Source organism: Oryzias latipes, chromosome 3, assembly GCF_002234675.1.
Source record: "Oryzias latipes chromosome 3, ASM223467v1".
Lineage (NCBI taxonomy): Eukaryota > Metazoa > Chordata > Actinopteri > Beloniformes > Adrianichthyidae > Oryzias > Oryzias latipes.
The window spans coordinates 31,391,433-31,416,715 of record NC_019861.2 but is presented as its reverse complement, the minus strand read 5'-3'; the positions used below and the strand labels follow the sequence as shown (position 1 = coordinate 31,416,715).

Here is a 25,283-nt window from a genome sequence, read left to right as displayed (position 1 = left end):
GGGGGGAGAGCAGCCATGCATTCAGTAATTTTTTAAATGACAACGACAGGCCAAAGAGAGTAGAGGCGAATGGAATTGTTTCAGGACGGAGGGAGGTGGGTCTCCTCTCTCCTGACTGCTCCTGTCCCCATCCTCATTGGTTGTTTTTTCTTTTTTCTTTTTCGACTATGGATGTTTGAGTGCAATACTTGGGTGACCCTCTCCTATAGCTTATGAAGCAATCGTGGCAGCTGTCATCATTATGGACGTCAAAACCTGAAGGAGCTTTGACCTCTGGACGTGGGAAACACGTCAGATGCTCTTGGCTGCCTCAGAGACAATTTCAGGACAACAAAAATATCTTGAACACAATTTTTAACGTCACACATCTGTAAGAACTAAAGTCTGTAGAAGTTTGTTCAGAATTTTTAAAAGTTGGGCGCAAAAGAGCCCAACAGCACAGACGCTGATCTAAAAACAGGACTGGAGAGAAGTGGTGTTAATTGGATCTTGATTTTTAAAAGCTACTGGAATCAATTAAAGTGCAGCTGGGAAACACTCGGAGCGTCAGCAGCAAAGCATCAGTGAAATATGAAGTGCTACAGATTGTTGGCTGCCTTGTCTTAGAACTGCAGGCTTGGTGGCTTCTTAAGAATGTGCACGGGTAAAACAAAACAGGTGTGTGGAATTTTTCTTTTCTTGTTTTAGTCTGTGCAATCTTTTCCAGCAGGATTTGTAGAGACTTGTGTAAAGATATTTTCAAAGATGACCTTGTTTTTAGAACAGTGTAGTTTAACCGGTAAATTAATGACATACTAGAGTGAGTCTTTTGACAGGCCTGCTAAGTAGCAGAGTTTCTGTTGAAGCAAACGGCTCCCCTAAAGTTAAAACTATGAGTGTTTGACCATTGAACTGTGTTTTACATCTGGCTTTATGTTCTCATAACGGCTGTGAATTTAGCCACAAATAAGGAGAAAAGCATTCACTTTTTGGCCTCTATTGACTATTTTATCTTTGAAAGCTTTTTATCTTCTTATAAGGGTTTGTGGAACACGACACGAGCGCCTTATCATAAATTCAGCCCATTCAATATTTATTACCATTTCTCTTAGTTACCCGTCAATCAACATAAATAAACCTATTTAGTCATTAAATTGCATTTTTTGTAGAGTCTGCATGCAATTCATGTTTTTATCTTTATAGCAATCAATAATGCTTAAACTAATAATCATTTTGACAGATTCTGCTTGTAAGCGTGTTAATATATGATTTATGCCACAAGTAGTGAGTGTAAAGGCACAAACATATTCGTAAAGTACTTAAACTATCGACCTTTAACTGTTATGTGGCACTTGCTTATACTTCCACACAAAACCGCAGCAGGAAATCGGAAATTGATCTGCCAACCCTTTTTTTTTTCTCTTTGGGCACCAAACCTGCTTTTTTAGTCATATGCTTATAAATAATTGGCTGGAATATGGAATAATGCATCTTCAGTTGTTCGTCATAACTTTGTCATAGCTTTGACCTGTTATTATGCAAATGTGAAGGGGCTGTTCTTTTTTAGAAAATGTTTTTAAATGTATTTGTCAGATTTCAACCCAAATGCAAAAATGCTTTTTTTTGTTTTACTCAGTAAGTTTAGGTTTTTGGCCATTTTTTTGTTGCTTTTAAAAAAAAAAAGTGATTTTCTTTGATTTTCTTTTGAAGTGTTACTGGTGAATAAACTGTTATTGTTCAGGACTTCGGTTTTGTCACAGTTCCGGTAGGTGATACTGTTTGTGTGACCTGTATTATCTCAGTTTTCTGTGAAAGATCACAGATTTTTGTGGCTGTTACCTAAAAGCTGTAAGGCGGTGTTGTGTGTTTCTTGGATCAGAACATGCCTTTAAAAGTTCCTCTATGGGACCTTGACCTTGTAACCCTTCTATGACGTCATCTGAATAGAAATTGCGCAATCATCCACTCGGCTATCCTTTACCATGTCAGCGACAAATACAGACATTCACGGAACAATTAACTCAGTGTGATCACAGTATGCCTGCTGATTCACAAAGATGCACCAGATCCACAGATTTTTTTTAATTTGCAACTAATTGATGCTTTATAGTCAGGTATTCACATCTGTAACTGACAAAGTTTTTATGACTTAACTATTTCCTCTCTTTCAGTTTGTGATTCTAACATTTAGGCGTGTGAGTGTGTGTGTGTGTGTATGCACTAAATGTCTTTTTTATCTTTCCACAAATACCTGTGAACCTTGATCGCCCCAACATCACCAGGAATCAGTCCAAGGCAAGATCACACACACCCAAACACATGTTGACATTTTCAACACTGAGCTAATCTTCGCTCATGACTCATCAGTTGAAACACGCTGACTTCTAGGCGCTACTGGATCTCATTGGATGTGAAGTTATGGGTACAAGGAGTCTTGGAAACATTTGAAAACATTAACTCCTGTGTTTGAGGGGGAAAAAAAGTTGATATTATTGACAAGATGACCAAACTAATACAAACCGGTAGAGTTTTTTTTAGCTAGAGCAGACCTGAACTGCTCACAAGTCCATCCATCCATCCATCCATCCATCCCTCCCTCCCTCCCTCCCTCCCTCCATCCATGCATTCATCCGTCCATCCATCCCTCCATCCCTCCATCCATGTCAATTAGTAAAGAAAATTGGTGGCATTTTTCTATTGACCATCGTATCAACACTTTTTATACATTTCTACACATAGAAACTCATTCCTGTCATTATTAAGATGTTACGTATGACTGCTCACATGAGTTATCAGCTGTTTCTGCTTCAAAAAACAAGCATCACTCTAACAAACCTTCTCCTTGAACGAGTTGAGTTTTCACATGGTTGTAGTCTTGCTCCTCACTTTGCTTTCTCTCTGAACCTCTTCAGGTCTTTGCTTACGACTATTGCTTCTGGTCCATGGACGAGACGGATAAGGAAAGATTTGCAGGTCTGGTATTGAGAAGACTGTTACATTTGCTTATCTAAAGTTTATGACAAAAAAAATCGCAAAGAAGTAACAATGTAAAGAGTGCATAAGAGTGAATATTTGTTTGTGTATCTCTACAGGTCAGGAGGTGGTGTTCCAGTGCCTTGGGGAAAGTCTCCTTCACAACGCCTTTCAGGGCTACAATGCCTGTATCTTTGCCTATGGACAAACTGGTAAGCTGTTGGATAACTGTTGACGTAATTATTATGAGATTATCCTTTCTTATAGTATTATTTGGTTTTTGCCTCACCATCACAAATGTAGAAGATCTTTTTAAAGTGTCTCTCTGTTGTCAGTGTTGTTCTGCTGTCACTGTGGATCAGTTGTGACATGAACTCAAATAGATTGTTCCTTTAGGCAAAACAGCAAAGTAAATACCAGCAGAGAGATTTCAGATTAAATCCCGAAAGAAAAGAACAAGACGGAAAGTCTTTGAAGGTCAAAAGAAGGACGACCTCCTAATTTGGGACTCTGGATGTCTTTCAGAAAAAAATTCTTAATACTTTTGTATTTGTACTTTTACAAGGCAGCTGTAATATTTTGATAACTTTATTCTAAATCATTTGGTTCAGGTTATTGTTCTTAGTCTGTCTATTTAACGCTTCTTCGTGTGCTTTCAGGTTCCGGAAAGTCGTACACCATGATGGGTTCGGGGGACCAGCCTGGGCTGATTCCTCGCCTCTGCAGTGCTTTGTTTGAACGGACCAAGGAGGAACAGAGGGAGGAGGAGAGCTTCACTGTGGAGGTGTCCTACATGGAGATCTACAATGAAAAGGTTCGAGATCTGCTGGACCCCAAAGGGTATGTACCTTATCAGCCATTGTCCAAACTCTGTGGGATATTTTTGTCTTGATATTTCCTGATATTGACAAAATGAACTGCTTCTTTTGCATCCTCTTCCCCATTTTCTTTCACCAAACTGGGATTCAATAGAATATGATTTTAGCAGATAGTTCTCTTTAGTGGAGTTTTTATTACTATAGTGTTTAAATCCTGTTTAAGAAAACTGAAACTTGATATTAATTTGTTTAAGAGAAATCCAAATAAAAAACAGGAAAGCAGAATCAATATGCACAAATTTAAAAAGTGTGCTGAGAAAGCAAAGGCCTTATGTGGTTTTAATCCAAATCTCCTTAAATATAAAACATAGGTTCTCCAAACAAACAAACTATCAATATGAAACCTAATTGGAGCTTTTATTTTGTTAAATTGCAAAGGTTTTAGATGTTTTTGGGTTCTGGAAAGCTGCTAGATAGACTTCAGAATGTAGCAGCTTCATTTCATGTGAAACAGATTAGCATAAAGGAGGTTGTGCTCACTGCGCTGGTGTGCAGTGGTCAGTGCTTGGACAGATTACCAGCCCAGTCTGCAGTCTCTGGCTAAAGCCAGTTAACGTCCAGCAGGTCAGCCATAAATCAGGCCTGCAGGCCTCCGTCTGCTGCCCCAGACGCCATAACCTTTGACTTTCACTCAGTACAAAAAAACCTTTAACCTCCGTAAAGCAGGGCCAAAGCGGAGCACGCCATCTGACAGCCATATGCGTTTTTGCTGCGCTTCCACAAATGATGAAGATCTGCTGTCCAGAAAAAGTTAAAACCAGGGGTCAAATGTTAATAGAGTCGGCACAGACTGCTGGCCATCAGGACTGCTGGAACTTTCTATCAGTGACCATGCTGGTTGTCTCTATTTTACATTGGTCTTTTTGTTTTTTAAGGAGTAGGCAAACGCTGAGAGTGAGGGAGCACAAAGTCTTGGGTCCATATGTGGACGGCCTGTCACGACTAGCAGTGGCCAGTTACAAGGTAAACATCTTATTCTTCCACTGTTTTTGTTTTTGTTGCATCCAACACAGTTTGTATTATTACTAAAAAATCCCACTCAAACCACTGACATTTCCTGTTACATCCAAGCTCAGCCACTTGAGAACACAACACACAAGTGTTTTTGAGAAATGAAAGCCCTTTAGCTGGTGTTTGATAAAAAACGCAATCCCAAAATAGATCTAAAGATAATCAGGATGACACAAACTCTTCATCCAGTTTCTTACTTTTGGATTTACAAAGATGGAAACACGTTTGCTCTTCTTTTTGTGGTAAAACTGGTCTCTTAATGTGGATAGACAAAACAGCACGGTACATGTTATGTTTAATATTAAGAAACTGTTATCAAATTGTGCACTAATTCCAGTTGCTCGTCTTTCATCAGGACATTGAGTCTCTCATGTCAGAGGGGAATAAATCCCGCACTGTCGCCGCCACCAACATGAACGAGGAGAGCAGTCGATCGCACGCCGTCTTCAACATCATCCTCACGCACACGCTCAAAGACCTGAAGTCTGGGGTGAGGTTTAATCACCAAACACACACGCAGGTGTCCGTTGAGTCTTGCTATCACCGCTGCTTTGACATTGAGACGACAAACGTGACATGACTGACTCACACAACCCTCCACACTGACAGTATTCACTTTTTCCACTGCTAGGCCTTAGTTATACAAAAAGAGACTCTTCTTACTCTATTGAGATACTTCCCACCAAAACCAAGCTGCTTTCCAAAAAGCTGTCAGACTGGACAAATGGAAGTGGGTGAAACAGCTGTAAAAAGTGAGGTCAGTTTAAGTAATATTTGAGCTCTTTGAGGGATCCAGAAGTGATGATGTCATGTCAGCAGTGTAACCGGGTTCTTTCAAATAAAAAAAAAAACCCTTGTTCTCCTACCAGCCTGCTTTACCCTTCCTGCCACGCTTGCTCTTATTTCTATCTGCTTACAAATCTGGTTAATAATTCACAGGCATGACTGTGAGTGTGTCAGCTGATACAGGCAGCTCCGTTTTCAGCACACGCCCAGCCAGTCGCTCAGTTTTCCAGTTCTGACTCAGAGCATTTAGTGTTTGACTCTTGAGCCTCGCAGTAAGTCCAGCTTTCCAGTTTAAGAACTCTCTTTGACAGATTTGTTTCGATTTTCTGTTTTCTCCTCTCACTTCAAGCTTTGTTTGCTGCTGGAGCAGCCTGAACACAACCTGTTTTTCAAAATGTGCACTATTTCAAAGTGCTATAAAAAGCTCAGGTGTCTTCAGAGGGTTAGCTGCTGTTAATCGGCCCTCAAAGGCTCATCATTGCCCCCCAGTGGTGCACTCGTGTTTGAATGTAGAGGATTTATGATCAACTGACCTATACAATAAAGTAAACTTCATCTAGTAACAAAGTCAATAGCAGCTCAATAAGTAACTGTCATCATTAGGGACTTGAGTAAGCCATGATTGATTTTATACAGTTGTAGCCACATTTAGACTTCAGTCTGTTTACAAAAGACTTTTGTTTTTAGAATCACCTGAGCTTTGGCTATTTCCTCGTCTGCACTGCTGTGTTACGCCTTAGTTACAACTGCTCTTATGGGGGAATACGTGATAAGTGCACCCTGGCTGTTAGAAATGAGGATTTTAGACAATCAGAGTGTCATTGTGTGGGCATCCTACGGGGGCTTGTGTTTCCCCTGCACACTTTGTGTTGTGTGCGGTCAGTAAGGAGCCAGTACGCGCACCTTACCAAGGACTAGAGTGTGGCGTAAGGGCACCGTAGAACAGCATCAACCGTACATCATAAATGATGACCACACACACGACAATGGTACGTTCCATTCTTCTGCTAAGATACAGCCACTTCTCTCTACAACCGTCCACAGGCTGGAGAACATTTTTTTCACAGCAAAGATGTCATAAATTTATAAAAAAAAAATTCATCTTAACTTGCGTCATTTCAGATGCCTATCTTTTTGGTTTTTCAAATATTTTCCTGGGGGTCAGAGCTGCACTGGTTTGCGACTTATCTGTATCACTGATCCCTCCTGTTGATCTTTATCTTCAATTGCCTGTGAGTGTCTTGTTTTTTTTCTCCTTTGACTTATTTTCAAGCAATGTGAGAGGAAACACTTCACACATTCAGTATCCTTATCCCAAGATAAGTTGTTTTTGCCACTTTGAAAAACCCCGTTGGCACACAAACGCACATCCTCAACTTACTTTGACCAAAAAAAAAACTCCTCTCTGTCACTCTGGAAAAGTTTACTATGAATACAGGATCAAACATTTATGTGCGCTAAGATGTGTGCGGCTGTAAAAACACTCATTCCGACTTTTTGAAACACACCAGAACGTGACGGCTGAAAGGTCACTACATCTGTTTGTGTAATGCTGACTTCCAGCGTTAGGATCGCACAGGTGGTGATCAGGTGTTCGATTCCTCCTTGTCAGCAGCTGCACAGTCCCAGATAGAGACTTGATATCCTCCTCTTCCACAGCTAACAGAAGGAGACTATCAGCACAAAGCTGAGAGGCGATGCGGCTTCTACCTGCTTGATAGAATTACATAAAGAAAAAAAACACACACACACACCCAACAAAGCGTTAGGCTCGAGCATCTTAAAGGTTTCAAGAAATCTTCCTACCCTGAAGGGGGCAACCTGAGTAAACTGACAGACGAGAGGATGACCCCCGACTCAAGTGTATCACAAACCAACATATCCTCCTATTCTCAAATAATGCGTATTAACTAACAATAGTGGGACTTTCTTTGCCTTTTGTGTTTGTAGACAAGTGGGGAGAAGGTGAGTCGGTTAAGTCTGGTGGATCTGGCTGGGAGTGAGCGAGCTGCAAAAACCGGAGCTGCGGGAGAACGACTAAAGGAGGGCAGCAACATCAACAAGTAAGGAACAAACCCAGAACTGGGTTTGTAGTCAAACCAATCTGTGATTTTTCTACAACGTTTGGGCATGTTTAGATGCTTCATAAGACAATTTGTGGCAGAGCTTTGACAGTTCTGCTCCGTTCTATTTACAGCTTTGTTTCTTCTCCCCTCTTTTGTTTCACACGCTTCTTTTAGATCTGTGCACCTCCTCCCTTACGTGCCCAATGTAAACTCAGTAACCCTCCAATCTGACAAGTTCTCTCTCACTGAGCTTACAATTTTCACAGTTTTAGTTTTACCACTAAATACCTCCTATGAATCCTAATCTCTGACCAAACTGATCCTGGTTCCTGTTTAAAAAGCCTTGCATCAACTATAAGTGAACAGACCCAGATAGACAAATATACATTACTGCTAAGTAACAAGTATATAAAGTAATATCATAGCGCCTTAGTCACAACTGCCCTTACAGGTGGACATGGGCTGTCTGCGGGCAAAAAAATGCTTGCAATATCAAGGCAAAACGGTCTACGACTGAGCAAAATGATCCCTTTTTTGGTCTACGGGCCTGCGAACATTTAAACAACACGTAAAGGTAAGACAGGGTGAGGTGATGCACCCAACTTCTCAAAGCCTCCTTCTCAGGAGCAGCTGACCACAGAGAGTGAGGACATTACAGGAACGCCTAGAGGGCAAGGGGGAGTACGTGGCACTCTGAGATGAGGATCTTTGCAACACTACAAAAATCTGCCAAAAAAGCCTTAAGATTAGACAGCTTATGTCCTGATTATGGCTGTCATTTTTGAAAATAGAAGATAGAAGCATTTGGTATTTGTTTATTTGGTTGAATGCTATAAAGCTTTTAACCCATTGCTTTCCTGTTTTTCTTTCTTAATTATAGTATCTTTTTGCCATTTTTTTGCCGCTTAACCCCTTCCACAATTTAGCAGCTATTTCAACCATTCTAGTATTATAATGTTCAGCTTTTTTCCAGCCGTGACTTTTGGTCCTTCAAATCCTTGAACCTTTCAAGATATTCCAGGATTTTTGCCTCCATTGAAATACATGGGGAACACTTGGTGCTGAAGCTCGCTGGTTCGAGACCCAGCACTGGGATTTTTTCACAAAAATATCCTTTTTGTTATTGTTTTTTTTTTTGTGCCAATTATTACCCTTTAAGTTTCCTTTTCATTCAGCAATGTAGCATTCAACCCTGCATTTTCTTCTGGAAAATTCTCTCAATAGGGAGAGAAACAAAAAAAATGTCTAAAAGTAATTTGATTTCTTCCCTGCATGTAAAGCAAAAGATACTGGTGTAACAATGTCTGCTCGTGTTTTAGAAATTCAAATGATTATGCAGCTGCTAATAGAATTGATGGAACATTAAAATAAAATAAAATAAACAGGCTTTTTTTGCAAATAAAGTTTCAAAGTAGCACATCTGTCTTGTCAAAATGGAGACTTCCTGCATATTTATTTTAGCATAACCTAAATCTTAACCAGAATGTTTGACAGCGGTTACATGGAGCAGAATATGATTGGTGTTGTCTTTGTGTGTTTTCAAGGTCCCTCACCACACTTGGTCTGGTGATCTCTGCACTCGCTGAGCAGGGAACCACCAAGAACAAGACCAAGTTCGTTCCTTACAGAGACTCGGTCCTGACATGGCTGCTGAAGGTAACACTGTAGGGCATCCCAGACCCCAGTACTGAACATTTCATCTGTTTAGGGAATGAGACATTTCATGACGGAGTGTTCCTGCCTCCAGGACTGCCTGGGAGGGAACAGCCGCACTGCCATGGTCGCCACAGTGAGCCCGGCGGCAGACAACTACGACGAAACTCTCTCCACGCTGCGATACGCCGACCGAGCGAAGAACATCGTCAACCACGCGGTCGTCAACGAAGACCCCAACGCTCGGATCATCAGGGAGCTCCGAGAAGAAGTTGAGAAGCTGCGGGTGCAGCTGACGCAGGCAGAGGTTAGAATCTCCTCTCCGTCACGACGGGCACCATGTTGGAGCTGCTGCTTTTCCTGCTCTCATCGGCCGTCGTGTCTCCAGTCGCTGAAAGCCCCGGAGCTGAAGGAGCGTCTGGAAGAGTCCGAAAAGCTGATCCAAGAGATGACGGTCACCTGGGAGGAGAAGCTCCGCAAAACGGAAGAGATCGCCCAAGTATGCAAACCCATCCGTTTTAGCTCCTTAACCTCATCGTTTTTGTGTTTTTCAAGTGCATCATGCCATTCTACGCTTTGTTTGTGACTGCAGGAGCGCCAGAAGCAGCTGGAGAGTCTGGGGATTTCTCTGCAGTCTTCAGGGATCAAAGTTGGAGATGATAAGAGTTTTCTTGTCAATCTCAATGCTGATCCTGCTCTTAATGAACTCTTAGTGTACTACCTGAAGGTAAACAGTCCTCAGTAAGCTTTCATTTAATGCTTTGGATTACACAAAGCCTATTTACACAATTGTTCTATCAATAGATTCCTGTTTTGTTTTTTTTGTCTTTTGAGATATTTAATCTGAAAATTGCTATTTTATTAATCCCAACAAATAATTAGTGCTAAACCAAAACAAAATCTTAAAAAGTGTTTGTTTTATTTGTTGCTCAACAATAATGTGCCTGTCTAATTCAGTTGCACGCAGGTTTTAGCGTCTCTGATTTTGTGCCTCAGGAACACACAAAAGTGGGCTCAGCAGACTCCCAGGACATCCAGCTGTGTGGGATGGGCATCCAGGCAGAGCACTGCGTCATTGACATCACAGCAGAGGGCACCGTCTTTCTCACGCCTCATCGTAACGCTCGGTAAGAGCAGCCAAAGACTTTAAGGGCGTCCTTTGTTTCCCCCTCTTTGTAGACTTTGGCCGTAGAATTAGACTGTGACAAGAAGGCTTTGAATGCAGAACGTGTACATCTGACTCAGCTTTATTGACCAAGTATGAGTGCACACACAAGGAATTTGACTGCAATGACCTTTGCTCTCACGAAAAAAGTATAAATAGCTGTAAAAAATAAAATAGGAAAAAGATAAAGATATACAGTGTTTCCCTCGGAATAGGATTATAGATGTCTTAAGACTGTAAAAGCCCTTACTACACTTTTGTCAGGCAGACAGGAATATTTTTACACTTTTACCTCTTGTTTAAGCTCTCAAAGTTGAAAACTTTGTAGAAAAATAAGTTCAGTATTAGAGAATGAAAAGAAAAATCTGCTCGCAGGAAAGCTCTACAGCCAAACAACGCAGAACACAGAGCTCAGTTAGAAAAAATAAAAAGCAAAATTGCACTAAAAAAGTCCACAAAACAGTTAGGCAGCAAAAGGAAAAAGGCAAACTAGAGGGTAATACCGTAGACCAGAGTTGATCCGGTTTAAGGCTCATGTGTGTGGTTTCATACTCTGACTGGTCAAGAGTTCATCAGACCTACAGCTCAGGGGGAAAAAGCTGTCTTTGTGGAATCACATGACACTTTGAAACATGCTTGTTACCTTAGGCAGGAAAAAAAAACACCCACAACCTTATAGGAGTCTGTGTTCAGATTTCACACCAGCTTCACTTCTTCAAATGCTTTAAGGACAGAGCGCTAATTCAGACTGGAAAATCTCAATATAAGCGGTCAAAGCTTCATCTCTATCTGTCATGTAAAGTTTCATTCTGACGCCAAAAAAACAAAACAAAAACACACAGTGCACATAGAAATGTATTTTCTTGTTTAATTTTTCGAAGATTACATCATTTCCTTGACCTTGATGCAGACGATAACAATAGCGTAATGTTATTCTGTCGCAAACGCTCTTTGGCTTACCATAACTCTTTAACCATTTACATGATCAGTATGAATCAGCTGATTGTGAAGCAGAGAAAAGCCGCTTTTCTCTGCTTCACAATCAGCTGGAATTCTGTTAATTCTGCGTAGATGTTTGAAGAGTTGGGGTTGTTAAAGGGTTAAAAAGGCAACGCAGCTCTGATGAAGCTCTTTTAAAACTCTGCAGCATCTCTATGCAGAGAGTAAGCATACTTCAATTCAATTTTCTTTATTTTAAACACAAATGGAAAATAAACAAGAGTTTAAAATGGACAAATAAAACAAGACAGTGTGCTTGAAAAGGAATGGGTTAAAGAGAAATTTTGTATGATTCACATTACATCCTGCATTGCACCTGTGCAGAAGTGACATTTTTGTATTTTTTGATCATTTCTTGCCTTACACGGTTCCATCAGTGACATCTTGTAGTTTTTTTTTTTGAATGCATGTAAACTTTTGGTTTGCTTTAAACCTTCATCTAGTCCGTTCCATAAATCCACACCACAAATTGATAAACACATTTTCTTTTTTTGTAGTACAAATGCACTGCTTTGGAAGTTCAGCTGGTTTCTTAAATTGTAACTCCCATCTCTGTCCTTGAACATTTGTTGTATTTTTATTGGAAGTAAGTTATTTCTGGCTATTTTTTTAAGTTTCAGTAGTTCCCATAATTTGCATAAACCCGCCTTTAAAAACTGTTCATTTGTAAGTGTCCCATAATCCACACCGTGAACTATTAGAATAGCTTTTTTGTAAGATATGCAAACACTAGATTTGTTAGTATTTCCCCAAACTTCTACACTGTATTGTAAATGTGGTAGTATTATGGATGAATATATTAGAAGTGCTTTGTGAGTGAGTGTATGACGCTTACTCTTCCCAACACTGCCATTCTTTTAGCTCTGACTCGCTTTATTTGTGGCTTCCAGCTTATTTTGTCATCCATAATTACCTCAATTTCAGTCACTCCTTCCAAAACATGATCATCAATAGCAACGTTGATTATTCTCTAATGTTCCTTTATGTGCTGGTATCGCAGAACATGTGTCAACGGTTCTCCAGCATCAAGTGCTTTGCAGCTTCACCACGGTGACCGAATCTTCTGGGGGAACAACCACTTCTTTAGGTAACGTCCACTGAGGAGCATTCATTCGTCCATTCAATTGAGGGTCACAAATTCACTGACTTTTCTCGTAACTTTAAGGATAAACCTGGCAAAGCGGCGCTCCCGGACAGCTGAGGATGAAGAGGGGGAAGGCGGCGTGATGAAGAACAGCGGCAGCAGTGAGCAGCTGGATGCCGACGGCGACACGAGCAGTGAAGTGTCCAGTGAAGTCAGCTTTTCTTATGAGTTTGCACAGACGGAGGTCATGATGAAAGCGCTGGGCAACAACGGTGAGCCGAGTTGAGGGAATTGAATATTCATTTCCTGTGAGGCCTGTGCTTCGGGTTTCCCCGCTGACTCATCAGAGTTGTGCGCCGTCAGACCCCATGCAGGCAGTCCTCCAGTCCCTGGAGAGGCAGCACGAAGAGGAGAAGCGATCTGCTCTGGAGAGGCAGAGGCAGATGTACGAGCAGGAGCTTCAGCAGCTCCGCAAGAAGCTCAACCCTGATCGTCTGTCCATGGGCCAGTCCGGAGGGCAGATGACGGGTCAGCAGGGTCCGGGACAGCAGTCGCATTACCGCAGCATGGAGAGGCTCAGTATGGGAGGGTTTAGTCATTCAAGCAGTGCTCAGAGCAGACTGAGGCAGTGGAGTGAGGACAGGTGAGTGTGTCCTGAAAAAAAAAATGTTTTCCTGTTCTATCTCTGTTTGCCTCATTTTCCTCCTCATACTGCAGGGAGGCGGTGCTGGTGAGGAGCCTCCGGAGGCTACGGGAGCAGATTGTGAGAGCAAACCTTCTGGTACAGGAAGCTTGCTTCATCTCTGACGAGCTGGAACGTCATACGGAATACAAAGTCACCCTGCAGATCCCTGCAGACAATCTCAATGCAAACCGCAAGGTCTGACCCGTTCCAAAGGACAAACGCCTTCCATTCCTGTAGAGAATGACGACGTGTGTGTGTGCAGAGGGATGCGGTGCTCAGTGAACCCGCCATCCAGGTCCGGCGGCGATGCAGAGGGAAACAGATCTGGAGTTTGGAGAAGATGGAGAATCGTTTGGTCGACATGAGAGAGCTTTATCAAGAGTGGCAAGACTATCTCCTCCATAACCAAGACAACCAAGTGAGTATTTTTTTTAACAGGTCTGCCTCTCAGCCCACTACTACTAACATCAAAGAAGGCGTGGCACCGCCGCAGAGTTCCCAACATCGCATTTACTCTTTTTTTTTTCTCAGGGAATGAGATCATATCTCCGAAGAGCAGATCCCTTCTTTGACGATCAGGAGAACCACACCCTGATAGGTGTCGCCAACGTCTTCCTTTCCAGCCTCTTCTATGATGTCAAGCTGCAGTATGCCGTCCCAATCATCAACCAAAAGGGAGAGGTGAGCAGATCTAAAGAAGACAAGAATTCATTGAATGTGCTCACACACAAAAGCTCACCGTTTGTCTTTAAAAGCCAGCAGACCCATGAGGTTGTTCCTCATCTCTCTCTCCGATCAGGTTGCTGGACGCTTGCATGTGGAGGTGGTGAGGGTTGGAGGCTTCTTAGAAGACAGCATGGCTGGAGGAGACGAACCCGAAAACAACCATGACTCTGAAGTGGAGGACCGCAAACTGGTCTGCATGGTGAGATGGAGGCTGTAGCTGTATTTTTTTTTCTACCAAACCTGTTTTTTGTTTGCATTTCAAAGCTGTTGAATTCAAACTGTACTTCTGTTCAAACGATCACATTAAAATGTTCTCGTATTTCCTCATCAGATTAAGATCCTGCAGGCCACAGGTCTCCCTCAGCACCTCTCCAACTTCGTCTTCTGTCAGTATTCTTTCTGGGACCAGCGCGAGCCCTTCATCGTGGCTCCCGAAGTCGACCCTTCCTCCTCGTCCCCCAGCTCAAAGGACCCTCACTGCATGGTGGTGTTCGACAGCTGCAAGGTGGACAGAAAGCTGAAGACAGACTCAGCCTGAGCATTTGCCAGTACCTGTGTTTATGTGAGAACTCGTATGACACCCATCTCTCTGGGCTTCCGCAGGAGCTGGCAGTGTCTGTATCAGAAGATTTTATTGAGTACCTCACAGAAGGAGCCGTTGCCATCGAGGTTTATGGACACAGACAGACGGATGCAGGGAGAAATCCGGCCTTGTGGGACCTCAGCATCATCCAGGCCAAGACGCGAACTCTGCGAGACAGGTAAACGGGCGCCATCATTCATCTTTGACCCGTGCTCTGGAAGCTGCTTTGATGTGAGAGTTATCTGTGCTTTTTGAAGGTGGAGTGAGGTCACACGCCGCCTTGAATTGTGGGTTCAAATTCTGGAGATTAATGAAAACGGAGAGTTTGTCCCAGTGGAGGTGGTCCCTGCCAGAGATGTTCGGACCGGAGGAATTTTTCAGCTGCGGCAGGTAGACGATGAACCTGTTGGCAGCGGAGAAGATCATTTTTAATGAAGGATTTATTGTTATAACACCTCCCTCTTCCTGTTCCTCCTTAAGGGCCAGTCGAGGCGCATTCAGGTGGATGTTCGCTCCGTTCAGGACTCCGGCACCATGCCTTTGATCTCAGAGATCGTGCTGTCCGTATCAGTGGGCTGTGTAGAGATCCAAAACATCAATGCAATCCAAGAGGGAGACGAGATGGACAGTTACCAGGTACCGCCTCCTTCAGACAACTTTCTTGTTTACTCATTTCTTGGAGTTTTTCAGTCATTCGTGGAGTGGTTTTTATGAAATAGGAGAGAGATCTGGAGCGTTTAAGGCGGCAGTGGTTAGCCGCCCTCACCAAGAGACAAGAATACCTCGACCAGCATCTGCAGAGTCTGGTTAGCAAAGCAGGTAACGCATTCAAATGCCTATATTTACCCCTTTTCCTCTCCTGAAAAAGAAAAATGGGTGAATGGTTTGGAGGTACTTTCAAAATAAGGTGATGGGTTTAAAATGAGATGCTTTTGTTTTCCAGAAAAGACAGAGGATGACATGGAGAGGGAAGCTCAGCTGTTAGAGTGGCGCTTGACCCTCACGGAGGAGAGAAATTCTGTCATGGTGCCCTCTGCTGGCAGCGGCATTCCAGGAGCTCCAGCCGAATGGTACAATGATAAAAAAAAGCATTTTTTTGAATGCCACATAAAGATAAAGGAGAGGCTAAAGAGAAATGGTGTGTCCATTTACAGGATTCCTCTTCCTGGTATGGAGAATCACACCCCTGTCCTCTTCCTTGACCTTAAACGTAAGCAGTTGGTTTTTAGAAGAGGTGAAACACACCCAGGCGTGCTTTTTTACTCTTAAATTTCTTTTTTTCTTCATCTTCAGCTGATGACCTCAGCTCCCAAGAACAGTTTGAGGTTCCTGAAGCTGGAGGTTGGGATGCCACTCTGAGCGGAGAGGATGAAGACGACTTCTTCGACCTGCAGATAGTAAAACACTACGATGGCGAGGTAAAGGTCCGCCTGCCGGAGCTTCTCCTGCAACTCTCCGCATCACAACCGGAGCTCTCTGTGGAACTCAGGTGAAAGCCGAAGCCTCCTGGGACTCCACCGTCCACGAGTGTCCCCAGCTCAGTCGGGGGGGAGTGTGGCCGGATCAGCGCGTCTACCTGATAGTCAGAGTGGTGGTTCAGCTCAGCCATCCCGCCGACATGCAGCTGGTGCTCAGAAAGAGGATCTGCGTGAATGTCAACCCGGGCCGCCAGGGCTTCGCCCACAATTTCCTCCGAAGGATGTCGACCCGCAGCACCATTCCTGGCTGCGGGGTCACCTTCGAGGTGGTCTCCAACATTCCTGGGGTAAAGCTCTGAAAAGAAATATCTGTATTTGCCCCCCCCCCCTGCAGACTGTGAAGTGCTGATGCTGCTGTATCTCTGCAGGAGGCTTCTGGGTCAGAGGACAGGGAGATGCTCGCCCACCTCGCTGCAAGTGCACACAACAGCCAGTCAGGTGACGACGAGGCCGCCATTGAGAAATACCTCCGCAGCGTCATGAGTCTGGAGAACATTCTGACTCTGGATAGACTCAGACAGGTGGAGTATGCGTCCACGTCTCATCGGGAAGCAGGGAAATGATTCAGTCATCAAAAGGGTGTGTTGGGCTTTCAGGAAGTGGCGGTGAAAGAACAGCTGTCTGGCAGAGGGAAGAGCAGCAGACGGAGTCTGAGCTCCCCTTCAGTTCACAGGGTAAAGCACAGATAAACACATTATAGAAATCCCGTTCCGCTGAATTACAGAAAATATTTTCATTTGATGCTTTCTGTCTCTTAGCTGTCTGGAAGCAGACAGGACCTGTCCACAACCTGCCTGCTTGATGATAAGGTGAACCGCACACACACTTTCAAATTGAAGGCTTAAAGTAATAATTCTCTTTGTTTGCACACTTGCATCGTTTATCGTCATGACTTAATTGTTAAAAATCTGTGCAGTGTTTCTCATATGAAATATTTTAGTTTTTTTGTTATCTGTAGAAAAAACAAATAGTATGAATAACTGCTTCCTATGGAATTCCCCACCATTAGATTTGGACGAAAACGGACAAAAACGTTCATTGAACTTTGACTGTCCAGTTTCCCTTCCTCTAGTTTTGTCCCGATATAAACTCATTTCTAAATGCAGTCTGGATTTAACTGAAATAATTGTGAAAGGGGAAATGTTTTCATTTCTTTCCTGATGTATAATTACAAAAATCAGACTTGGGTTTTTCCATGTTCAAAGTTGAAGTCCCATTAGCTGTCACACATCTGGGAGGGGGGGACATTTGTTTCTCCATATTTGAACCATCTCCTGGGGGAGCGTTGAGCTGCAGACTCAGCCGCGCTCAGGAAAGATTTGGCAGTTTAACCCCCCCAGTCCAACCCTTTCATGCAGCGTGTCAAGCAGGGAGGCTCTGCGTCTCATTTGTATCTTTGGTATAACTCGATGGAATCTTCCAGTCTTAGGGCAGACACTCTACGACTAGGTCACTGGGTTGGCCGCTTCAATTAAATTAGACACAGTAAGCTTCATTAACCTTTATGCTTCTGTTACTGGAAAATGAGCTGTATTTTATGGATTTTCTCACAGTCTATTAAGTAAGTAAATAAGCCGGGAGGGGACTGCAACCTGCTGTGGAAACAGTGTAACTTTTCTAAACAGACGGGTGAATAATTGTTTGAATAGAATTTTGACCTGCAGATTTTAAAATAAAAATAATGAAGGTTTCCAGAAGGGATCTCTGAGGAACACCTCATATGAAAACAAGGGTGTGTCCAAATCCCAGGGCTGGATCCTTCAATGGCCGCGGCCTTCCCGGGCGGCGTTGGCGGGCAGGCTGGATGTTAACGCCTGTGAATTCGGTCGAGTCTAGCCTTCGGATTACTCCAGCCGTTACGTCAGCAAGTGTCCTGTCGCCTAGCAACCGTGAGCCCCCAACAGAGAGGAGCTTAAAAATGTTCCTGGCTTACTTGATCCACCTTTTAATCTTGGAGGTGTAATCATAAAAAGGTGTAAATATCTCCAACTACGGGTCCCGTTTCTCATGCCGCCATTGTTGTCAGAAAATCTCTGTGTTCGGCCGCAATGCATCTTGGGATATGTGCAGCATAGAAGGATACACCAGAACCTTGAAATCTGGAAAAAGAAGGCCGTATTCGTTGGCTGCATTTGAAGCAGTCGTAAAATAAAACACACAAAAAACTGACAGTCAGACATGAGAATCCAGTATCAATAGGTCTTCACCTCCCTCAGAATAAACGTCATTTTTGTTTTGTCACTTACCGGACTCGTCTGCGTCTTCCTCTCAGGTTCGATGGGAGAGTCAGCAGGACATCTTCATGCCCTCCCAGTTTCACCGCACTCTCCCCCGCCCGGCCTCTTCCCCATCCACCTGTTCCATCTCCTCTTCGCCCCCCAACCCCTTTAGCTCAAACCCCCAACCACAACAAGAACCAGAACCAGGTAAACCTTTCTTCCTCTTTACATCTGTTCCACTCATCGGGATCTTTCTTTCACCAACTCATCTTTTCTCTGCATTGTCTTTTTTTTATTCTCATTGGAGCTCATTGATATTACAAACAACTTTTCCCATCAATTCTACCTTTTTTTTTCCATCATTGTTTCCAAAAATTATCGATTTTTGTGTATTTTCTTTCACACATCAATGTCGTCTAGCCTGCATCGCTCCCAGCATCATTTTTCAAATCTATTTCATTTTTCCATTTTCTCATCTCTGTTTGATACTGCGTGGTCAGTATTTCCGTCAGGCCTTCTCTTCTCTTCACTGCAACAGAAATTCACTCCTTTTTTTTCCAGTGATGAACAGAATAACAATGAATTTAAGTGTTTTTAGGAATCATTATAGTGTAATTAACCATTTCTGTGTAGCTCTGTTTGTATCAGCCTTTCACTGTTTTGTGATTTTTACCATTTTCTAAGCTTGCTTACAACTTTCTGTCTCAAACCTTTACACCTCCTTCACCTCCTGGAACTCCTCTTTTTTTTCCCCTTGCTTTCTTCCTCTCCTACTTCCTCTTTTGTTCTTCCTCTCTGGTTTCACCTCCCTCCCGCCCTCCCCCAGGTCGTTTAGGGCTTGCTGCCTCTTATCTTTCAGTTAAGGCGCTGGTTCCTCAAATGCCCAAACTGCTCAAATCTCTGTTTCCGGCTCGTGACGACAAAAAAGAGTTGAGGCCTTCGCCGCATGGCCAGCAGGTCAGCACAGACGCAGCAACAAACTCGCCGCATCGCACTTTTGCAGGTGATCCTGAAATGAAACAAATGTGTGATCGTTTCTTCACAGCATGTGCCTCGAATCATGTCGCCAACAGGAGGGGACGACAGCAGAGTTAAACCTGAGACGGTAAAGGTCATTTCTTTATCTGCTGACCTTTGTTTACTGATGCATAACGTAGCGTTCCCTCGTTTATTTTTGACCGCAGTCGGTGAAATCCATGAAGTAGTCATCTATAGTTTTTACTCTAGATGTTTTAAGGCTCCAAAACCCCTCATTACACACGTTATACATGTTTTTCAGACAGATGCAAACTTTTTCACATTTTTTTCTCTTGTTTAAACTCTCAAAGTTCAAATACACCCATTGTTATAGAATGAACACAGAGATCTGATCGATCTGATCGAGACGACGCACAGAGGTGATTGATTGACAAGGTCAACAGCTAATCAGGATGCAGAACCAGTGCGCTGTTTAAAGAAAAGAAGAAAAAAAGCATGGAAATTTGAACTGACGAATCCACAAAACGGTGAGACCGCGATGTAGCCAAGGAACATTTCAGTTCATATTAGTCAAATTTCTAGTTTTTTCTTAAATATATATATATTTTCAAATAAAAATGATTAACAACTGATTGAACAATCCAAACCAGGGGTCCCCAAATCCAGTCCTACATGTTTTCCAACCAACCTGCCATTGAAGCTCCTTATTGGCTAAACACACCTGATCCAGGTAATCAGCAGCAAATAAGGCAGGGTGTCTGGAAAACCAGCAGGACACCGGCCCTCGAGGCCCGGATTTTGGGCCCCCTGATCTAAACAAACGAGGTGGAGACCGTGGCTCAGAATTGTTCTTCGTCATGCAGCTTTTTTTAAATTTACAAATTAGTTGTGGTTCAGTTAAACACCGGTCAGTTTTCTAAGATGATATAAAAAAATCTGTACATTTTCTCATGGATTAAATAAAAATGTTGTGGTAAAATATTGCAGCAGCAGCAGCTTTTTACTGGATGATTACTGTCTTCTTCTGCCTCTCTGCATGCTCTGGCCTGCCCCCCCCCCCCGTTCCTGCGGTATCCGGCGGTAACCCTCGCTCTCCCTGTAGGCCGCCGCTCTACGGCCATCTGCCAAAGACAGAAGGACAGAGTTGCCAGAAGTCCCTCCTCTTCCTGTGCATGACCCGCATGACACCACCCCCCTCAGCCCCCTCAGCCAGTCGTCAAGCGGCTATTTCTCCACTAGCGTCTCCACAGTTACCCTGTCTGATGTTCTTCAGCCCTCCTCCTCGTCTTCCTCTCTCCTGGCTGCCGAGACTACATCCCCCACAACCCCTCAGCAGCAGCAGCAGGGTGCTGATCGGATCGATGTTGTGACCTCTCCTTCTCAGTGCGGCACCAAGGAGGCAGCCGTCCCCCCGCCTACTCCCTACAGCTCAGCCAATCACAACAATGTCAGAGCAGAGCTCTGCTCGCAGCAGAGGCTGCAGAACGCAGGAGGAGGAAGTGAAGCCGTTGAAAAGCTGGAGATCTGTGTGGAAGACGAAGAGCGAGCTCATGACGACTCTCTGCCCGAGTGGTTGGTTGAAGGGTGTCATGTCACAGTAGGGAGCAACAAAGCAGGAGCGGTGCGCTACATCGGAACCACACACTTTGCTGAAGGAGTCTGGGTCGGGGTGGAGCTGAACACCCCTGTGGGTAAGTGTGCAGGTCACTCCCACCTTGTCATTGTTAAACCCTGAAGAGCTCGTGTTTAGACTCGCCTGTCCTGTTTCCTCTCCTCAGGCAAAAACGACGGATCCGTGGGGGGTCATCGCTATTTCCACTGCAAAGCGGGCTATGGGGTGCTTGTCCGACCCGACCGACTGTCCAGCCGAGATCGGAACAGCCAGATTCCTCCTTCTGTCCACGTCCCCATCCTGCGAGGAGAAGCCATCACCGTTCGCAGAGGGGAGAACCGCAAGTCTTGGAGCAGCTGAAACAGCAAAACGGGAACTTAGCAGGAGGGAACTCCTGTTGTCCTCTCCTCCGAGGCTCACACTTCTTTACCCATCGGGTGCCTGGCAACCCAGAGCTGGCAACTCCAGAAACAACACCAAAACAGAAGATCTAGATGAAGCATTCTAATGGAAAAAAAATGCTGATGTTTCTTTAAAAGCCTCCCCAGAGTTTGCAAAAGTTCTAGGAAGGACTGCTATTCCTGTAGGAAGAGGTAGGAGGAGTCCGTCAGGAGGATGTTCAGAGGGAAGGTCTAAAATGTGGATCCGAGCTTCTGTCAAAGAAGATCTTCGAGCTAACATGCTCCACATTCAGTGTTCTGAGCTAACGACAGAACCCTTCCTCTCTTCGAGGAAATAGATCCCACTAGTGGTGTCGTTCCATCCCTGCAGAGTTCATCTATGTAGTCTTGAGACTTCAACTCCCAGAGTTCCCTACTGCAGGTGTCTCTCCTCTGAACCGATGCAGGCTGGACCCTTCCTCTTGGACTCCTGGTCCTTTGCAGATGGATGCTCCCAGAATGTGCCTTCGCCGTGGTCTGCTTTGTGTTTGTGTGTTTTTGACGGTGTTTGTGTTGAGTGTGAGGAGATCTCAGGGACTGTAGATGAGAGAAAGGTGAGGCGGGGTGTGAGTGCCTGTGTGTGTGTGTGAGAGTAGATAATGTACAGCTTTTTTTTTGTCCCGTGTGCACAGATGAAGTTGTGTGTTGGCGCTGGTGTGCAGGAAGAGTAAAGTCCACGTTTGGAGATGCTGCAAGTGGCAGAAAGCTCAAACCGAGAGGCTTTAAAAGTAGATTTTGCACTGGAGACGTGGGATAAAAAGCTTGTGCAAGTGAACAGAACGGGGCTGCAGTGACCTCTGTCTGACATCAGGGGGCGCTCAGCAGTATTAAGGCAAGGAGGTGACAGAAAGAGGAAAGTGTAGAAAGAGTTAACTTAGGAAAATAGTTTTTACTTTGACACAGCAACCTATTTTTTTATTTTATTTTTTTTTTTAAACTAAAGGCTGAAACAGCAAAAGATGAACTTGAAGGTTCGAGTATCTAAAACATTCCTGACAAACGGTGAAGAAAAGCTGGGATGCGGTTTCATTGCTTTTATTTTATTAAAACATTCCTGAGAGGCTGTAATGTTTTCCACTGACATGCTTACTACACACGTGTTCTAAAGCACGCATCGGCTCTGTCGCGCTCATGAGCTCAAATCCACGTCCCGTCACTACAGCAGCCTGTGGAAACACCGTCCAGGTCAGAGAAGATGCAGACAAAGACACCCCGCCCTGACGGGGATCCAGCTGCTCGCCTTCCCTCGCCGTTTTGTCACTAGTGGGGCAGCGGGGAGCAGTTGGCTTAAAGCTCAGCTGTAGTCGGTTTTACTGGATTTCAGATTTGGTTTTAAAGCTAAAAATAATTGGGAGATTAAAGCGTTTGTTGTTGTTTTTTAGGTTTCTAGTCAACGGTTCTCTTCATGTTGTCACTGTCGTGACAGTTTTCACGACCCCAGAGTTCTCTGGTGATTGGTGTGGAATTCTAAGTAATGACACCCATATGAACACCATGTGCTTTCCTTTATTTGATCATGCGCCTTCGTAATACGAGGGGAGGAGGAACAGTAGTATTTATGTAGAAATACTTGTACACATGCCTTTATTGCATGGAAATCAATTTTTTTTTTAATTAAATGTTGCACAGATCATGACATGGAAGCTGCTGCTATTAGCATTGTTAATTTTTGTACCTGTAAATCATTTATCTGATTATCCATCTCAGTCTATGCTAAGTTTCATGTTTAGTGGGGGCTGAGGTTGCGGCGGTGCTCCGGGTTCAGTGGGCAATATTTTTGGGATAAATATTGAGGCACTTGAAAAAGGTTAAAACCGTGGTTTAGATAGGAAATCACTCCTTTGTTGATTTTAAAGGAGAGTAAGGAAGGTTTTTTTTTCTTTTAAGGAATGGATTTGCATTAAGATGCGACAACGATGTCGTCAAAGCGGAGTTTATTTGCATATTTATTATTTGGCCTTTAAGGAAGTGCAGCACAACGGTGGAGGCTGCCTGAAGAAAAGCAGCTCAGAAGGTTCTGATTGGTTGTTTCTGTGGTTCAGTTTAGGTTGTGATGAAGGACGGCAATAAGGTGTGTTGTGTGTGTGTGTAGCTTGTAAATACATGTGTGTGTGTGTGTGAATGTTGAGTGGACCTAGAACAGGAAATGTGCTCAGAAGCTGGTTTTGTGGAAGTCTGTGATCACCTCAGACTAGTTTCTAGACTAGTGTTGTGCCTCAAAACACGTCTGTCGCACAGGTGAGTGACTTGAGTCCCCGCCCCCTGTGTGGCAGACGTACGTCTGCCACACAGGGGGCGGGGACTCAAGTCAACTCGCCTTACATGTTCCACAAGAAAAGACAATATCAGTGTTTATTTGTGTGCGTTTTCAGTCATACTTTCCACCTCCAGCAGCTCAGATTAATCACAGAAAAGCGCTCATCTCTGACAGGAAACAGTGATGCTGGTTGGCTGTTTCCACGGCAACGCTACACGTTATCAGGCTGGATTGAATTTCACAGTTTGCATTACTTAGGGCTGCATCAGCCATTAGAGCAACATTCATTTTTTTAGCCCCTCACATTGTTTTTTCCCTGTTTTTGGTTTTAAGTGCGCCTGCTTCTCTCCATATCTTTGTGTCACTTCTGTTTGCTTTGATGTGGCCTCCACCTCCAGCCTGGAACTGGTCCGGTTCCAGAATGGAGAAACGAAAGAAAAGGAGATGAGACGAACGAACGTGGCACCCGAGGAAAGCCTGCTATTTGATCTGTCCGGTTCTTCACTGCCTCTTCAGCGGGAACAGATCCTTAACTGAGGCTTAAGCTTCCTCACAGGGAATTTTATGTACAAAAACTAAACATAACTCGTGTACAAAAAAATCTTCTGAGCACTGCCCTTGCTCAATCAGATCTTCCAGGTTTTTACTACATTTTTTGCATTTGGAGGTGACTTTTCCCCCCTTCTAATCAGTTATCTGGCAGTTCAAACACCTTTTTTTTACCACGCAGGTATAGATGTACCTTTCCCTGCTTCACTGTGTTATCAACTATTAAAAAAAAGAAAAGAAACGACTCAAAAGAAAGCAATACCCAGCTGATCGCTGAAGATTCCAGATCCGGCTCTGCATTTTAAACGTTTTTTGGTAATTCTTGAGGTACCAGGTAGCCATGTTTAACAGAGCTGTTGAAAGGGTTTGGTGCTCATCAAGTCAGGACATTTAGTCCTGCCGTTACTGCTGCAAAAAAAGAAGAAAAAAACAAGCCCTTCTAGTTTTTAACTTCACACGTATGTAGCGAAGGAAAAAGACACTTTTCTATACCTTCTTTCTTCAGATGTGTTTCAGCGTGGCCTTGGCCTGTTCAACAGTATTATTATCAGTGTAACTAATGTTTGAGTCTGCTGCTGTGAGGAGCTTTGTCTGAATGAGGAATGTGTGAGTAAATGGTCCTGTGTGTGTAAATATGATCATATTAAGACATATATATATATATATAAAAAAAGAAAACTGAGCACAAGTTTGATTCTGATTAATTTAATTGTTTTTATGTAATTCCATGCTGTAATCCAAAGAATACAGTTGTACTATGACAGTTGTTTTCATTTTTAAATCTGAACAGTAATCTGGTGAAGAAAAAATAAATCAGTTATAGAGTGATTGTTGCCTTTATTTATTTTATCAAATTATTCCAAAAGGTTTACAATAGTCTAAACTTGATCGGAATTATTTTTTAGTTTCATGCTTTCAAAAGTGTTGTAAATAGTTATCGACACAGTTGATCGGTTCTAGCCGTTTTAGATAAATATTTTATTTAACACCAGGATTTGTCGTGTTTTCCCCACAAATGAGCATTACCTGAGCCGCGTTCAGGCATGTTTATTTCAAGCGACAAATATCAGCGTTTTTTATATTTTTAAAATTCATCTATGGCACTATAAATTAATTAAAAATCTTTAAAATAAATTATTTTTATTTTTTTTATTTTTATTTT

At 43.3% G+C, this 25,283-nt stretch overlaps 1 protein-coding gene across 3 annotated transcripts in view; it reads left to right on the top strand.

Moving 5' to 3' along the window:
- Nucleotides 1–24,949, top strand: part of LOC101161139 (kinesin-like protein KIF13B) — a 35,957-nt gene extending 11,008 nt beyond the window's left edge. For 2 of the 3 annotated variants that reach the window (XM_023953660.1, XM_023953659.1), the window contains exons 4-39: nucleotides 2,262–2,274; nucleotides 2,892–2,952; nucleotides 3,072–3,164; nucleotides 3,612–3,792; nucleotides 4,706–4,793; nucleotides 5,197–5,331; nucleotides 7,578–7,690; nucleotides 9,238–9,349; nucleotides 9,441–9,653; nucleotides 9,735–9,845; nucleotides 9,939–10,073; nucleotides 10,343–10,473; nucleotides 12,511–12,597; nucleotides 12,676–12,866; nucleotides 12,958–13,237; nucleotides 13,312–13,474; nucleotides 13,542–13,697; nucleotides 13,811–13,960; nucleotides 14,079–14,204; nucleotides 14,337–14,510; nucleotides 14,609–14,766; nucleotides 14,846–14,978; nucleotides 15,069–15,224; nucleotides 15,308–15,407; nucleotides 15,532–15,658; nucleotides 15,743–15,798; nucleotides 15,882–16,006; nucleotides 16,078–16,353; nucleotides 16,435–16,587; nucleotides 16,663–16,740; nucleotides 16,825–16,875; nucleotides 18,339–18,492; nucleotides 19,112–19,242; nucleotides 19,331–19,390; nucleotides 20,366–20,954; nucleotides 21,042–24,949. In XM_023953660.1, the coding sequence (XP_023809428.1) occupies nucleotides 2,262–2,274; nucleotides 2,892–2,952; nucleotides 3,072–3,164; nucleotides 3,612–3,792; nucleotides 4,706–4,793; nucleotides 5,197–5,331; nucleotides 7,578–7,690; nucleotides 9,238–9,349; nucleotides 9,441–9,653; nucleotides 9,735–9,845; nucleotides 9,939–10,073; nucleotides 10,343–10,473; nucleotides 12,511–12,597; nucleotides 12,676–12,866; nucleotides 12,958–13,237; nucleotides 13,312–13,474; nucleotides 13,542–13,697; nucleotides 13,811–13,960; nucleotides 14,079–14,204; nucleotides 14,337–14,510; nucleotides 14,609–14,766; nucleotides 14,846–14,978; nucleotides 15,069–15,224; nucleotides 15,308–15,407; nucleotides 15,532–15,658; nucleotides 15,743–15,798; nucleotides 15,882–16,006; nucleotides 16,078–16,353; nucleotides 16,435–16,587; nucleotides 16,663–16,740; nucleotides 16,825–16,875; nucleotides 18,339–18,492; nucleotides 19,112–19,242; nucleotides 19,331–19,390; nucleotides 20,366–20,954; nucleotides 21,042–21,235 (5,254 nt within the window). In that variant the 3' untranslated portion in view covers nucleotides 21,236–24,949. The remainder of the gene's footprint in view (nucleotides 1–2,261; nucleotides 2,275–2,891; nucleotides 2,953–3,071; nucleotides 3,165–3,611; nucleotides 3,793–4,705; nucleotides 4,794–5,196; nucleotides 5,332–7,577; nucleotides 7,691–9,237; nucleotides 9,350–9,440; nucleotides 9,654–9,734; nucleotides 9,846–9,938; nucleotides 10,074–10,342; nucleotides 10,474–12,510; nucleotides 12,598–12,675; nucleotides 12,867–12,957; nucleotides 13,238–13,311; nucleotides 13,475–13,541; nucleotides 13,698–13,810; nucleotides 13,961–14,078; nucleotides 14,205–14,336; nucleotides 14,511–14,608; nucleotides 14,767–14,845; nucleotides 14,979–15,068; nucleotides 15,225–15,307; nucleotides 15,408–15,531; nucleotides 15,659–15,742; nucleotides 15,799–15,881; nucleotides 16,007–16,077; nucleotides 16,354–16,434; nucleotides 16,588–16,662; nucleotides 16,741–16,824; nucleotides 16,876–18,338; nucleotides 18,493–19,111; nucleotides 19,243–19,330; nucleotides 19,391–20,365; nucleotides 20,955–21,041) is intronic. The other variant, XM_023953661.1, reaches the window with a different exon arrangement.
- The last annotated feature ends 334 nt before the right edge of the window (nucleotides 24,950–25,283 follow it).